The sequence below is a fragment of the Microchirus variegatus genome (assembly GCF_963457635.1).
Source record: "Microchirus variegatus genome assembly, chromosome: 18".
In the NCBI taxonomy this organism is placed as follows: Eukaryota; Metazoa; Chordata; class Actinopteri; order Pleuronectiformes; family Soleidae; genus Microchirus; species Microchirus variegatus.
This window is the reverse complement of record NC_139819.1, coordinates 4,002,882-4,019,630: the sequence shown is the minus strand read 5'-3', so window position 1 is coordinate 4,019,630 and position 16,749 is coordinate 4,002,882. Positions and strand designations below refer to the sequence as shown.

The 16,749-nt window shown below is 43.0% G+C and overlaps 1 protein-coding gene across 1 annotated transcript in view; it reads left to right on the top strand.

Moving 5' to 3' along the window:
* The window catches only part of LOC310939898 (GDNF family receptor alpha-2-like), a gene marked incomplete at its 5' end in the record, with an annotated part of 107,759 nt that overhangs the window by 66,375 nt on the left and 24,635 nt on the right, over nt 1–16,749 (top strand). Inside the window, 2 exons of the mRNA XM_083904755.1 lie at nt 10,211–10,323; nt 14,235–14,375. Of these exons, the coding sequence (XP_083760881.1) occupies nt 10,211–10,323; nt 14,235–14,375 (254 nt within the window). The remainder of the gene's footprint in view (nt 1–10,210; nt 10,324–14,234; nt 14,376–16,749) is intronic.

Sequence of the window (16,749 nt, the reverse complement as noted above, 5' to 3'; positions counted from 1 at the left end):
ACTGGCAACCCGTGGTTGCTCGGCAGCTGAGACTCTACCGACTGCAACGATTGGTAGACGGCGGTAGGTGGCGCCACATGCCAAAACATGATTTCAAAACATAAACATGATTTGCAGTCTGCAAAAAAAAAAATTTAATGCAAATATTTTGTCTGTACTGTTGTTGTTGGTGAGTTTAGTTTGTTATATGAACATTATTCCTGAGTCTCTGTGACATATTAGGAGGATTTTATGGCCAGTTGATTTAGATTTATTACATAATGCACCTTTAAAGAAAATCATCATAAGTGGACCATATAAAAATGCTCCAAAATGACTGGAAAATAAGGAATTTGGGAACTAAAAAATAAAAAAAAAATAATATTAATGAAGATGAAAACTTGTTTTTTTTCATGAAAATCACATACATTTATTTGCTCGGGTGAAAACCACCCGGTGTTCTAGGGTTCATAGTCAATATTCAAACACCAGCTTTGCCAGCCAACATTTGTTTACTTTGCCATTTCACATGGATGAACAGAAGGACACTCAAGGCTGTCGCATATTTTCCCTCCGAGGAGAGAGGAGAGAGGAGATGAGGTCGGAGGAACTCGACAGGCAACAAAAAGAAAAGGGCGAGGAACGGGAGGGGGAAGGCGATGTCGGGCAAAAGAGAGGGAAAACATCCTTTTGTTTTTCCTCATTTGCTTCATGTAACTGCCATTATGTCGGCGGCCTCGTGTGACGCTTATTGTTACGCTGTGTGTAGATGAGCAGCAGATAGGCTTTTCAAAGCCTCTCCTCGACTGAGGACCGTGGGGGGAAACGAGATAAGAGCGAAGAGCCGTAATTTCATATTTAGCTGAAATTATCAACCGTAGGAACTCATATTTGTTGACAGAGCGGAGCGGGGAAGTCTCTAAACCAGATAGGACTCTCAATAGACTGTGGGTTTAATGTTGAAAGGAAGCTCTTAGGGAGTTTGGAGTCTGATAACCATCACCACCACCCCATCACCACCCTCACCCTCCACTCCCCGCCTCTCCTTCTTCGTGAGAAAAAATGGTTTCCGTGACTGGCACTCATCTGATTTGAGTCCCATTGTTTGTCACGGGGCATCAAGTGATAGGAATAAGAATCCATATAAAAAGCCATTAGTTTTCTATTACTGCCACGCCGGATGGACAGACACTCAGCGCTCAGCCAAATCACTGTGTTTAAAGTGTCAGGTCGGCTGAAAGAAGTCTACCTCAGTGGGGGCTCCCGTGCCACTTCCCCCGGGGGCTGAGTGGCTGAAATGACCATAAAAACTCCGTTGAGCTTAGACAGCCTGTAATTTTCCAGCAGCGAGTGGCGTTTTCGCCGAGGTATAATGGAAAGCTCTTGGAAAGCCGTGAAATGTGCTGCATCCTGGTTTCGGAACACCATTGTCTGAACACTCAGGACACCTCTCTAAACTTTAAATTACTGTTTTTAAGCCGTCATTGTCTGAAGATAAAAAAAAAACCCTTGTTGGGTTTCTTTAATTTTCGCCGTGGCCTTTGCCCTCCCTACAGAAATCAGACATTTTTGTGCCCGTGAAAGAAAATAAAGAGACTCTCTCACACGGTGAAATAGAACGCATGCTTCCAAAGGTTGTTTGTACATGTTTGAATGCGATGGATTTGCTCTCCCTCCTCTCGCCTTCCATCTCCTTTATAGCGCGATTGTGAGCACAACCGCTCTTTCATTGTGAACAGGATGAGGACGCTGTGTGTGTGTGTGTGTGTTGTCGTGCTTTTGGTAACCGCGTGCTCTTCGTGTGTGTGTGTGTGTGCGTCTTTATCTGCCGCTGCAGACGTGATGAAGCAGCGGGAACACGGAATGTGCCATTTTTTTCTGATGCGGGGTGCGTTTATGGTGTTCGCGGCGTGTTCTGTCAGGAGGTTCTCCGGCTGATTTGATAGGAGGGCGCAGGGAGATGGGGTTGGAGTAATGAAGTGAGTCCGAGTGGGATTTTCTGCTGGAGGCCCAAGCTAATCACACTACGCTAGCTGCACACACACACACACATTTTTGTACTTGCTGCATACTGAGGACCGGGTTGCTGACAACGTGAGGACCAGCATTTCCACTTTATAAATCAACACAATAACAAATATCTACTTTATGAATGACAAAAAATGTCATCGAAAAGTTGAAAAATCTTTGAAAAAAAAAATTTACCCAAAATTTTCAGTCCAAAATTTGACAAAAACGTCATACTATACTGTCATCCAAAATTTGAAAAAAAAAATTTACCAACATTTTTTTGTCCAAAATTTGACCAAACATTTTTCGTCCAAAATTTGACAAAAATGTCATACTATACTGTCATCCAAAATTTGAAAAAAAAAATGGACCAGAAATGTTTCATCCAAAATTTGACCAAAAATGTTTCGTCCAAAATTTGACAAAAAATGTCATCGAAAAGTTGAAAAATCTTTGAAAAAAAAAATTGACCCAACATTTTTAGTCCAAAATTTGACAAAAACGTCATACTATACTGTCATCCAAAATTTGAAAAAAAAAATTTACCATAAATTTTTTGTCCAAAATTTGACCAACATTTTTTTGTCCAAAATTTGACCAAAATTTTTTTGTCCAAAATTTGACCAAAAATGTTTTGTCCAAAATTTGACCAAAAATGTTTTGTCCAAAATTTGACCAAACATTTTTCGTCCAAAATTTGACAAAAATGTCATACTATACTGTCATCCAAAATTTGAAAAAAAAAATGGACCAGAAATGTTTCATCCAAAATTTGACCAAAAATGTTTCGTCCAAAATTTGACCAAAAATGTTTCGTCCAAAATTTGACCAAGAATTTAAAAAAAAAAATTTGTCCAAAATTTGACAAAAACGTCATACTATACTTTGTCGTCCATAATTTGAAAAAAAAAAATTCACAAAATTTTCCATCCAAAATTTGACAAAGACGTCATACTATACTATGTCGTCCAAATTTATTTATTTTTTTGACAAATTGAGTATAGCATGTTATAGCAACCTCACTGAAACAAAGTGAGGACCGGCCAAAATGTCCTCACTCCGTAAAAATGACCTCACTTTGTTGGTTAAAAACCCTCACTGGTCCTCAGTATGCCGCAAGTACAAGAACACACACACACACACTCATACACTACTGTTCAAAAGTTTGGGGTCACTTAGAAATGTGCTTATTTTTTCAATGAATATAACATTAAATGAATCAGAAATACACTATATACATTGTTAATGTGGTAAACGACTATTCTAGCTGCAAACGTCTGGTTTTTAATGGAACATAGGTGTATAGAGGCCCATTTCCAGTGTTCTAATGGTACATTGTGTTTGCTCATTACGTTAGAAGGCTATTGGGTGATTGGAAAACCCTTGAAAACCCTTGTGCAATGATGTTAGCACAGCTGAAAACAGTTTTGCTGGTTCTTTGACGAAAGGGCAAAATTATTAGTTTTCTTGTCAATGCCTTGACTATATTTTCTATTCATTTTGCAACTCTTTTAATGAATAAAAGTATGACTTTTAATGGAAAACAGTTTGAAAAACAGCATTTAAACTCAGAGTTTGAATGCAACATAACAAACAGTAAGCACATCGGTTTCAAACTCACAGCAGTCAAAAGCATATATGCCTCTTATAGAATATTTAATATATGTTCGACGCAGCGCCGTCACTGAGTCTCCTGGAGGACAGATAAGCATGTAAACAGGAGGCTCAGTGCATCTCATCCAACCCAATTACTTCTTTGAAACGATAAATAAGTGATCAAACACATACTGCAACTGCTGCAATGCATATTTAAAGATAAAGCAATATGGACATTTCTGTGACAATAGCATCCTACGTATTGAATAATGAATTTCTCCGCATGGTGCATGAACGCACCAGTGATGGTAATGCATCTATCAAACGACGCCAGTGAGTTGTGATTATCTATGGCCTTTTTTTTGCATTTGAGTCACATGTCTGTCGGCGTGATAACACAGTATATGCATGAGCATACTGTTCTTAAGTATAGACAAAAAAAAAAAACCCTTCAACCCCTTCTGTTTAAAAGGTGTCACATCCGCGGTGTTTCAACATGAGGTGGTTATTATCACATCCTTTTTTTATATAGACTTGTCTGAAGGAAGCCATCGTCAGGTTAAGACACGTTCTCCGGTTTTTTCATTTTTTTCTTTGTCTGAACGAAGTGGCAAAAGGCACCGCGACTTTGTTGTCGAGGTGAAAACTTCTGACTTTGACACCGAGACGAAACGTTGGCGAACAGGAGCGTCTGCTGCGAGTGACATCTTCTTCAGTTTATGCGCTTTAGGTGAGATTTTAATGAGAGTCACACGTTGCCTGTTACATACGAAGCTACTGTTTTCACTAATTTAAGTTGGAAAAAGAACTACGTTCAAAGTTGGAGGATCACTGTGACGGGACCGTATCTATGTTCCCCGGGTCCTATGTTCCCCGTTTTTCCAAAAAAGGTCCTATGTTCCCCACTTTGTATGTGATTTTTGAAAAAGGGTAGGGTTAGGGTTAGGGTTAGAGAAAGGGTCCTATGTTCCCCCGCTTTGTATGTGACTGGGGAACATAGGACCCTTTCTATAAAAAAGGGTCCTATGTTCCCCACTGTTCACCCAAAGGGTCCGATGTTCCCCGCTTTGTATGAGACCGGGGAACATAGGACCCTACCCCTTACCCTAACCCTAACCCTTACCCTAACCCTTACCCTTACCCTTACCCTTACCCTAACCCTTACCCTAACCCTTACCCTAACCCTTACCCTAACCCTAACCCTAACCCTACCCTAACCCTAATCCTTTACCCTGGAGCTCCACACCCAGGCTTCCACAAAGTGGGGAACATAGGACCCTTTTTTTTTAAAAAAGGTCCGATGCTCCACGATCGGGGAACATAGGACCCGGGAACATAGGTACGGTCCCGGTACAACCCCACTGTGACTGATATACAGGGTGGTCAGACACAACCTTTCTATTAACATCCATCCTGAGAGATTCAATCGCATGTGGATAGAAGGAACAACTGTTCACATCGCATCACATCATTAAAATGTGTCCTGGATGTCGCTCCTTTGATTGCCAGGAGATCAAATCTGGCTTCCTCCACCCAGAATTCAAATACATGCTGACGTCACTGCCTGTTCAAAAGAGCATTTTCAACAAATCTGACAATACGGACGTGTCAACTGTCAGTATGTGTGTGTGTGTGTGAGAGACATGAAAGACGCTCAGCGAAAGAAAGAAAGCTCTGTGCTCCCACACTGCTGTGACATGAACTGAGACTTTAACCATCATTATTGTGCGCATGGGTGCAGATTAGTGTGAGATACCGTGAAACTGTAGCTGGTCAAACCCATTCTTGTGTCCTCAGACCACCTCCGAATGTGGTGTTTGGGATTTGGAATCATTCTGGGAGCATTCAGACGTGCATTTGGCTCAATCTGCACGTGATTGGATCACTCAGGACTGGCATTGCGCCGATTCGTAACGTACATTTATCATCATCGAAGCACTTAACACGGTAAGGTCAAGACCTAACAATTACTATAGAGAAACCCAACAGGAACACAATGAGCAAGCACTTGGCAAGAGTGGCGAGAGACGAAAAAAAAACTCCCCGTTAACAGGAAGAAATGGCTGACTCAGAGTCTGCGGACATCTGCCTCGACTGGTTGGGGGGGAAGGGAAGGAGAGGCGGTTGAAATCACTTTCCTCTTGTCCATGGAGTGACAATCCTCTTGTCCGAACGCCATATGTGATTGGTTCCAGCGTTTTTCATGTGACCCTCAGAAAAGGACAAGCCGTAGATGAAGCATGAATGAGGACAATAATAACATAATAGTAGTAGTAACACTAATAGTAATAGTAATGAAGCTTAAAGCTCACATAGAGCTGTCCTGTTGCACATGTATGTTAGTTATGGAGGTCTACTTACATACATTAACTTGTTTTTATGGTCAAAAACCTCAGCCGATAGAAATCCTCTTTTCTGATGCCGTTCCCCAGCCGCGATATTTCAGACTCAACTCTCAGCAGTGGCTGAACTGTTTGTTTTGAACCTTCAGGGCTTCTTAATGACGCAAATACACACTAAAAAACAGCGTTAATTGGAACTTCCGGTCTAGGTCTCGGTTTCGTCTCTACTTGTCGACCTCTAAAGATCGCTGCGTTTCCTTCTACTTAGCTAGCTTGGATCCAAATTTGAGCATGCTGGGAATTACATTGGGGTCTGTGCAACCTGCTGTTCTCCAACGGAAACGTAACTGTGGATGGTTTTGGTCGACCCTTGAATACGACCCATAAGGTACGTTTTTAGCATACCGGTGTTTTTCAACTCAACAAGGCACAAGTGTTAGTGAGGTTAGGGTTAGGGCAAAAACAAAAAAACAGGGCTAGGTCACATCTGGTCTTTAATCAGCCTAAAAGGACATGTCACCCCTCTGGTCATTGAGCTTCACTGTCCACCCTTAGCTGCACTCATCAAATTCAAACCACTGATGCTAGCCTACAAAGAGCTTCATGGGTCTGCTACCACCTACTTAAATGCTTATGTTACCCCTCGACGACTCTGGTCATCAAAGGATTGTCGTCTGGTGGTAACAACACCCCGCAAAAGACGATCCAGACTCTCTTCGTGTGTCGTTCCACACTGGGTTCTGAACCCTGACTATGCTCTTGAAATCCCAGCTCTTCCAAGAGCATCTTCTGCCCCTATAGCACTTACCTTTACCCCCCTCCCTTGCACCGTCTCCTTCTACACTTGGCTCCACTTCTGCACTCTCGCCCTCTGTCAATCCACCGTTCCTAGCGAGTGGATTTCTTTCCAAGTGGATCCGAGGGTTGTAATTCTTGGGTCATTACGTTTCCGTTGGAGGACATTCTTGGTCTGTGATATGACACTGAGACACCTGCAGGTGTTTGCAGGCCTTTTCTTTGGATATTTGTTATCATTTAATAACTGACAATAACCAAATTAATAAAGGGACACATGGAAAACTTGTCGGCAAGAATATTAGTAGACTGAAAACCTTGCAATTTGCACCGGACTCTGAGCTTGTGTAGGTTCACCATCTTCTCTACAGGCATTAAGATGCTTTGTCAAAGTAAAAGTTAAACTTTTAATTTTGCAAGCAACCAACATAACTGGCAGAGATAAAAAACCTACTAATTAAAATGTGTCAAATTCAATCAGATAATGATGCACTGAGTTTTTTTAAATCACTCTCACCTTTATAAAATACAACACCCTAACAAATGAGAAGCTACCACGGATGAGTCAGCGCAACGGTTTCTTTTTCAGACATTTCAAGTTTTACCAAAAGTTTGAAACCAACTGGACACGAGCCGGAGGACATATTCAGTCAGTTGATTTGAGTAAACCTGTTTATTTGTGTATGACTGTCTGTGTGTGTGTGTGTCTGTGTGTGTGTTCATGCTTGTTTGTGTTCACGAAGGGCAAGACAGCCTCAGGTACGTTACCTTTGAACCTAAGGCTGGATAAAAAAAAAAAGGGGAGTCACACCAGTTCACAGCGAATGAGTCATGACAGAGTGAGAGGAAGAAAAGCACCGAGGGTAAAAAAAAAAAAAAGAGGACGGGAGAGAAAAATGTGCAACGGACTGTGATTCGCTCAGTGGCTCGCCGTGATGTGAACAGTACAGACAGAGCGACTTTGCACACGCTACTCCCAATAAACCGACTTAAGTGGATTAGCGACGCCGCCCTCGGGGCGTCCGCAGACTTAAAGCTCTTATCACAAACACACACTGAAACAAAACATACTCTCACTTTATCAGTTCGCTCAGTTTGTGAGGGGAAGCGAGGTTTTCGGGGAGACAGCGGTGATGGACGCAATGTGCATGAAAACCGAGGCGGGCGATGCGATTCTAATCCTCACCTGTGGGCTTGTGCTGCACGAAGGGGGGTCACCGAAGGTTGCGTGAGGGGCCTGGTCGCTCGGAACGACACCTGAAAAACAGATGTTCCATGTTCACTCTCATGCTGTAGTGACAACTGACGGCTGTAAACATAGAGCCAAAGAAACGAGTCATCGTGCACGGGTTGGCTGCACGTTTATAACCAAATGTTAAACATGAATCATGAGCAATTTATTATTCACCGAAAGCAGAAATAGGTTGACAAGCTCTGTAAAAAAAAATAGACTTGAATCACTTACACCTTGATGAATTGTGTAATTGTGTAATTTGGTCAATTTAGTTTTAAAGGTGCCATATGTAAAAATGTGGCCAAAAACGGTTACTACATTCAAATTCAAAATACCGAGGTCTTTTAGGTTTTCGTTTTCTGACGTAACTGGCAACCCGTGGTTGCTCGGCAGCTGAGACTCTACTGACTGCAACGATAGGAAGACGGCCGTAGGTGGCGCCACATGTCAAAAAATTATTTCAAAACATAAGGGTTAGGGTTTTGTCTGTACTGTTGTTGTTGGTGAGTTCAGTTTGTTATATGAACATTATTCCTGAGTCTCTGTGACATTTTAGGAGGATTTCTAGGCCAGTTGATTTAGATTTATTACATAATGCACCTTTCAGTGTTATCACTTAAAGTTTTGGGGGACTTTATTAGTGCCAAGTTGATACAGCTACACTGTTGTTCAGTCAGGCTGTGGAAACAAAACACTGTTGACACATGTGTCTTTGAGAATGAACACATTACACCTGACGTACCTGTGGAAACATGGTTTGTTTGCAATCCATAGGAGAGAGTTTGGGGGGTTTTTTGCGTGTGGAAAAACTTCCACAACTCCACAAATATTGGTGGGTTCCATTTACATTGGAAGTGACATCACCTCCAAGTTGACTGCATTCCAGTTGAGAAGTCGGGGGAAACACAAACGTATCTCGTGCGAACCATTGTTCGCAAATACCAGCCGTTAACAACACTCTACACCCTGTTTTGCACACACAGTGTAGCAGCATGTTCACAGATAACAGTTGAACAGCACTTTGTTTACGATGAACTTAACGTTGATGATGATGAACTATTGATTGAGTGGCAGCCATCTTGGAATCCCCTCTTTAGTTTGAGTTGAAACGTCTGACCAGGAACTCGGAAAATTCTGACTTCCAACAAGGGGTATAATATATGAGGTGTAAATCCAGAAGTCCCTTCAACGCAGCTTAGCATTAAGCTAAGTGACTTCTTTTAATGCTAAAGACATTCGTGCTTTGGTTGATGTAAATCCATGGTTCTCAAACTGTGGCACCTTATCTCTCGCCCCATCTTAATCTAATTTCACTATAAATAAATCTGAATAAATCTGCCTCTTGTGAAAAGTCCTGAGTTGACTTTGCTCGACCTATTTACACCACTGTGTTTTATCGCTGGTAATAATAGTGTGACAAGAGGTTTTCTCAGGTGGTATGTGTAAAGTTTGAGAACTTTACACATATTAAAGCGGAACTAGACCGGAAGTTCCTATTATCGCTTTTTTTTTGTGTGTATCTGCGTCATTACCTTGTTTATGAAGCCCTGAAGGTTCGAAACAAACAGTTTAGCCACTGCTGAGAACGTTGTGTTTTATTGTAATCTCGGGGCTCAACGAGATCACTGAAAATCCCGTAATAGTTACGTAAGCAGCGGTTCTCCTGAAAAACCGATCGTCCTGCTCCGGGCACTAGTCCGGGCACATCCGGTTGCGTACATTGAACCGCAGAAGAAGAATAACGTCCGTTGTGGAGGTGTTTCACGAGCGACAGTGTCTTCTGACTCTGGGTCTGACTCCGGTTTAAAGTCATAAAAGGGACTGCGGTGGGGAGTCGCGACGAAGCTATTTTTAAACACTGTTAAAACAATGTTTTGATAATGAGGACCAGTGCATCCGCCGTTCCAGAGGGGGGCGCTGCGCTTCTGAGAATGGATGTGCTGGATAGTACTGGCCAATCACAAGACTCTGTCTTCTGGGGGTGAAAGTTCACTCTGAAATCTCGCAGCAGAAAAACACTGTCAGAAAAGAGGATTTCTATCGGCTAGTTTACAGCAACTAGGAGGTTTTTGACCATAAAAACAAGTTAATATATGTAAGTAGACCTCCATAACTAACATATATGTGCAACAGGACCACTCTATGTGACCTTTAAGTGCACAGGATATGAGGTTCATTGTTGGATTAAATCATTCTCATTCTTAAACTCTCTTCCTCTGACTGTGCGGCTGCGCTTTGTGTTTTTGCCGCGCAGGTCGAGGCTGGCCGATTACCTGGTCAACTGCTGGATGACTCCACACACACTGAGCACCTGTCCCAACCAAGACAACCACCAGGCCTGCCTGGCCTCCTACACAAGTCTCATCGGTGAGTACAAGCAAGGAGTGTGATGGAGTGAGAGTGTGTGTCATGTCCAGGTCAAACACACACAATGTGTCAGATAAGGCAAACGCAGAGCCAGACATTTGTACTTTGACTTGACCAACAGACAATGACTTGACGATCTGGATAGACAATACATATCAGTCAGAGGCCTGATGGTAAGATATTACAATACAAGAGCATTCAGAGAGCACAGACACCTGACAAGTGTCACACTTTGACATCTGCGTGAACATGCAGGCACCTTGAACGTGTACTTTTTTTGTGCACTCTCACTTGTCAAAATCAGATAAGGCTTTCATAGAGCGATAACATCTTTGCAGCGACTTGACGGACAAACCTGAGCGACTGCATGGGAAAACACTGCAGAAAACGGCAACAAATCAGATGTGTCTGACTACCTGTCGGCAGGTCGTGAAGCGTCCCAGGCGTGGCCTTTATTGTTCTTCACTGCTACACGGGCTAAAAGATCGATGTGTGAGGGCTGACAGGTGCTGCAACTGTACAGTACTGTGCAAGAGTGTCAAAAGCTTTGTTATTTTTTGTGTCTGTCAAACGTCTGTGGTGAGTGGCGTTCGGATTGGAATGATGCGATTGAGAGATATTAGCAAAAATAAATCTATTGTGCAGCATGTAATAGTAAAGGTAAACACAGGTTTCACCAGTAACATTAAAGGTGCCATATGTAAGAATGTGGCCAAAAACGGTTACTACATTCGATTTTGGACGTAACTGGCAACCCGTGGTTGCTCGGCAGCTGAGACTCTACTGACTGCAGTTATTGGTAGACGGCGGTAGGTGAAAAAATGACTTGAATCAGTTACACCTTGATGAATTGTGTAATTGTGGAATTTGGTCAATTTAGTTTTAAAGGTGCCATATGTAAGAATGTGGCCAAAAACGGTTACTACATTCAAATTCAAAATACCGAGGTCTTTTAGGTTTCGATTTTGGACGTAACTGGCAACCCGTGGTTGCTCGGCAGCTGAGACTCTACTGACTGCAACGATTGGTAGACGGCGGTAGGTGGCGCCACATGCCAAAAACACGATTTCAAAACATAAACATGATTTGCAGTCTGCAAAATATTTATTTTAATGCAAATATTTTGTCTGTACTGTTGTTGTTGGTGAGTTCAGTTTGTTATATGAACATTATTCCTGAGTCTCTGTGACATATTAGGAGGATTTCACGACCAGTTGATTTAGATTTATTACATAATTCACCTTTTATCAGAGAGCCAGGGTCATGGTATTTTTCCAGTGTAAAGGAGGTTCACATTAATACTTGACGCTTTCACCTGTTTTTGCCTGTATTTTCTGGATGTGCTCGGATTAAGTGATGGAGAAAGAAATATAAAACTATCTAGGGGGGAAAAAAAACAAAAGCACATCGACACAGGTAAGTGAATCCAGGTCTCTTTAATGATGAAGTCTTAGAAAGAAGTGAAAAGTGCATCTGGCAGGCAGACGGTGAAGGCTGGTGAAATCCTGGAAGTAGAGATCAGCATCAGAGTTGGGTTTTTGTTTGTCTCCAGGAGACAAGAAACTAAACTTCAGACACACAGACAAACAGCGAGCAAGAGTTGCACATCAACCACAGTGTGTGGTACAGTGATTTGGCAGGAGCTGGCAGCAGAAGCAGGCTTCTTTGGGTGAGTTGATTAAAGGTGATCTCCAGGTGTTCTTGACTGTGATCGCGAACAGGTGCGAGGTGAGCAAAGGTTCAGAGTGGAGAGAGGGGCAGAGTGGAAATAACAGGCAAACACTTCCTTATTCAAAAAGACAACAAGAAAAAATAAGGAAGAAAATCACTCAGGGGTCACAGGTGAGTCGTGACTAGGGCTGGGTATTGATTCAAAACCATTGATATGGTACCAATATTGATTTGTAGACTTCAGTACTTTCAGTAATGAAGCGACATCACACGTTATTGTAAAATAGTCTAATTTTATTGTTCTGCTCCACGACAGTTTTCCATCCTGAAAGTGGATTCATAAAGAACATAAACATTAGCTTCAGTGTGATTTCACTTAAAATGTCGGTTTCATTCCATTAGTTTTATGTATGAGCACCTTTGTATTTTCTCCCCTCAAACATAAAAAGGCAGTAAACCTTTAACAATAAAATTAGTGACTGCCCGGTGGCGCTCGTCTTAGCTTTGCCTCTTAGCTTTTTTTTTTTCTCCCAGTGTCAATGTTTTGTCATTTGATGTCAGAGATGGCTAATAGGCTAGTAAGGGACTAATGTGAAGAGCGAATAAAGAGACAACTTAGCTGTTATGCTAGCTAACCCCTTTAATAAGCACATTTTAACACAGTTTAAGACACTAACTAAGCTAGTGGATCAGCTAGTAGCTAGCAGCTTCAGCTAGTAACAGTAAACCACCACAATAGCTACTGCTACCCAGTTGTACCCAGTTTTAGCCTCGCTGTTGTCTTCAGTAGATGTTGAAGTTGGAGCGAATTAGAACACATTTGTCATGACATTTACCTCCACATAAGGCAGTAATGGTGCATTCCAGTTGTAGTCGAAAGTTGGAATTTCCAACCTGGAAAGCCAGACCAAACTATTTCCAAGATGTCAACCACTTGCGTCACAAGTGCTCTGCTAATTTCACGGTTAATTGCACTTAAGTCGTATTTGTTTGTAATAATTTGTACACAGAACAGTTGAATTTTTATTCGTGAACATGTTACTACGCTGTTTGTGTGTGTGCTAAATACCGCATAGAACATCGTTATCTACTGGCCTTGCTAACAATAGCTAGCCCGAGATACGATCGCTTCCATGGTTTTGTTTCTCAACTGTGGTCAACTCAGAATCGACTTATGTAAATGAAACGTAACCATAACTTCCGAGACTGTCCGCCAACGAAACATAGCTATCGGTTTTTAAAATATGCGCCCCCTAGTGGTAGTATAAATAGCAGCATAGCAGGCCTGTCTAACCCTAGCCTCATCAACACCTAGTTGAGTTGACCTCGTTGGCTAAAAACGACCCATACTTGCGTTTCAGTTGGACGACAGTTTGTAACTTCCAATTTCAGACAAACGGTGGAGTAAATAATGATGGTTTTCAGGGAGTTCATGGGAGATACAGTGCGAACGCCGTCTCTCGTCCTTTAATTTTTATCACGACAAGCAGGCAGAGCCAATGCGACACACTTCTCCTCCCTACTGGCCTGATATTTCCCCCCAGTGCGCTGGACATCAGTTCGCTACAAGAAGTAATTAGGGAGTAGAGGCACAGAGAGCTTGTTTACTTAATTAAAACACTTGATGACCATCTGTTTGCTCACAGAGAGCGTCGCTTAAACAATGTGCACAGACTAGTACTTGCAAATGTCTCCGTCCCAGCCGCAGTGTTCGATAACAGATGCCCGGTGGTCATGTTGCGGCAGCGTCAGGGAGCTCGCAGATTTTTCCAAATGCAAATGTAGACAGAATTTCTATTTCTTTTTTTTTAGCTTCGTGGTCACTGAAGTGTCCATATTTCAGCATCAGTCACCTGAAGTGATAATACGCTGTAGTGCTTCCCTGGATTTGTTTGGAATATGTTACACAAAGTGCATCTCAAACCCCTGACTCCACCTGAAAGCATCAAAAGCAGATAAGTGCACTGTTTTAGTACAACGGCGTGATATTCAAAACAGCACACGCCGCTTTTTCTAACGCAACTGCTTTCACCAACATTCGCGATATAATGGTCTCTTTACATTTAAAAGTAAGTCCGAGCAAATACTTCACCTTCAAGAGTACAGTGCCCATATCTATGACTAACATCCTGTTGTCTACTTTATATAATATCTGCAACAAATGTAGTCCATTATTGTCCATTAGTGGCCTGTAACTGTTTGTACTAATGCGTCTGCGTCTGTGCGTTTGTCCCAACCAGGGACCGAAATGACTCCCAACTACGTCGACAGCAGCTTTTCCAACTGGACCATTTCCCCGTGGTGCACCTGTAAAGGCAGCGGAAACCAAGAAGAGGAGTGCACCAACTTCCTGCGCTACTTCACCGACAACACATGCCTAAGTGAGTCATCTGGACTGTGCATGCATTTGAAATGTGCTCTGTAACCGATCGGGGTCCAGCAGTCATGTAATATTGATACGGGCGCGAGCGCGCGCGATACGGTAGTTACTCTTGCTGCCGTACGAGAGTGGAGGGAGCCGCGCACATCGATCTAATGCAACTTTAATAGTTTCATGTCCGATTCTGTTTTTCAGTGTTTCTGACGTCTCCCCCGAGACAACTGTGGATGTGATGTTGTTGAGGGGGTTGGATGATGTGTGGTGGTGGTGGAGACTGGATGTGGAAATAATGAGTGGTGTGGCATTAGGGTGGGTGTTTCCAGCTCCTCTGGTCTCCGTCGGAACAGCCCAAGTGTATGCTTTGACTCTCAAAGGGGCTGCAGGTAAGAAATGTTCTGTATTAGGTCAGAAAATGACTATGACGTGTCATCAGAGATTAGGGAAACACGTGACATTGAAGTAGCCGTCAATGAGAACAATGGTGCAGCCAGGTTATTCATAATTAAAAGTTTTCGGTGTTAATGTTTTAGTCAGGTGTTTTCGGCTTTTTTGTGCCAACCAACACAGCTCATAACACTTTGACACCCACGTCGCAGGCAGAGTTGTTTCGCACACAGGAAACTGCAGCGATGGGTCGGAAATGCCAAACCTAAAATGCTTCACTAACCCACTCAAAAAACATCTCAACAACAGGAGAAAAAAAAAAGACAGATATGCTGGTGTTGGTCATTTTGTTCTGGACGGGGACGCAACTGAGTTTCAGCCAAGGATAGATAACACTCTCACCCTGCTCAGCATAATTATGCAGGATTTTTACCCTAATGTAATAGCTTCGGAGTCATTGTGATAATGGTGGGGGCTGTATCCACTCCCCCTACTGTCTGTTTGTGGAGTCCTCAGAATCAGGAGTAGTGTAGTTCGTTCAACTGACTGGGATCACTTCATGAACTGATTCGTTCCTTTCTTAGTTCAGTTGAGCTCAGCAGCGATCGTGGTGGCTGGGAGTGGAACTGTCGCGTTCTGTGAATCACTCGTGAAGTCGTTCGCCGAATCTTCGGCAAACGACGCCAGCCAACGGGCCCCGAGCGGGGAGGGAGTGACTAGTAAGAAGAACTGTGTCTGCCGTGCTGCTGTGATTCGTTCGCGCTGTCAGTCACTGACTCAGTCATGATTCGCGAACGAACTGACACACACAGAGAGCTGGTGAACTGTGGCTGTGGACGTGAATCTCGCGAACGAACTGAGAGCTGGTGAACTGTCGTTGTGGACGTAGATCTCGCGAACAAACTGAGAGCTGGTGAACTGTCGCTGTGGACGTGAAACTCGCGAAAGGAACTGAGAGCTGGTGAAATGTCGCTGTGGACGTGAATCTCGCGAACTAACTGAGAGCTGGTGAACTGTCGCTGTGAACGTGAATCTCGCGAACGAACTGAGAGCTGGTGAACTGTCGCCGTGGACGTGAATCTCGCGAACAAACTGACACACAGAAAGCTGGAGAACTGTTGCTGAGGACATGAATCTCGTCCTCGCTGTCACTCACTCTATGAACCGCGGCGCTAACGTACTGCACTCAGGGAGGAGGTGAGTCACGTAGCAGGGCACTGGGCTCCTGCTTAGCACTGAACGATTCGGTGAACGAATCTTTTGAACGAATCATTTTAATGAACTGAATCAAGTGATTCAGTATACTCAAATGAACTGCCGATCCCATCACTACTCAGGAGGTCTTTGCAAAGTCTTGGGTCTTGCGAGCAACAGGACTTCACACACCGTTGACAGGTACTTTTTTTATACATTCATCATGGCAGATCCAGTGAAAAAGAAGCAGCGAAAACCGTTGTCAGAGGAAGCGAGGAAGAGGAAATGACCACATGTCGGTGTCATAAAAATATGTACTCTGAAACTGTCGGAGGGAGATCCGTAGGGAGAAGGCTCGAAAAAGTGACCAGACTTGCAAAGTTCCACTTTAATGCCTCTTCTGCTACTTGGAGCAGAAACTCTTCCACTTTTACTCAGTGGGATGGTGGGACACTTATGTAAGTGTAAGGGTTTGGATGCAGCTCCATGTTTGAGTGCTTTTTGGGAAAACTTCGGCAGCCGTGTTTTACATTGTTTTTTTTTCGGGCGGCGATTGCAAGTGCCTGTTTTAAACGATAAGTTTGCTGTTTTACAGACAGTTCACCCCCCCAGTGCGCAATAAATAGATAACACTGCAAGCTCCCATACTCTTTAAAGGTCGGGTTGTGTTTGCACTTTGCTGCCTTTTTTTTTTATTATTATGAAGGTGCTAAGAGAAAGATAGAACCGCTCTCTCTCTCTCTCTCTCTGCTGAGAAGACATTTCCTCCCCATGTGCAAAGCAAAACCAAACAAACC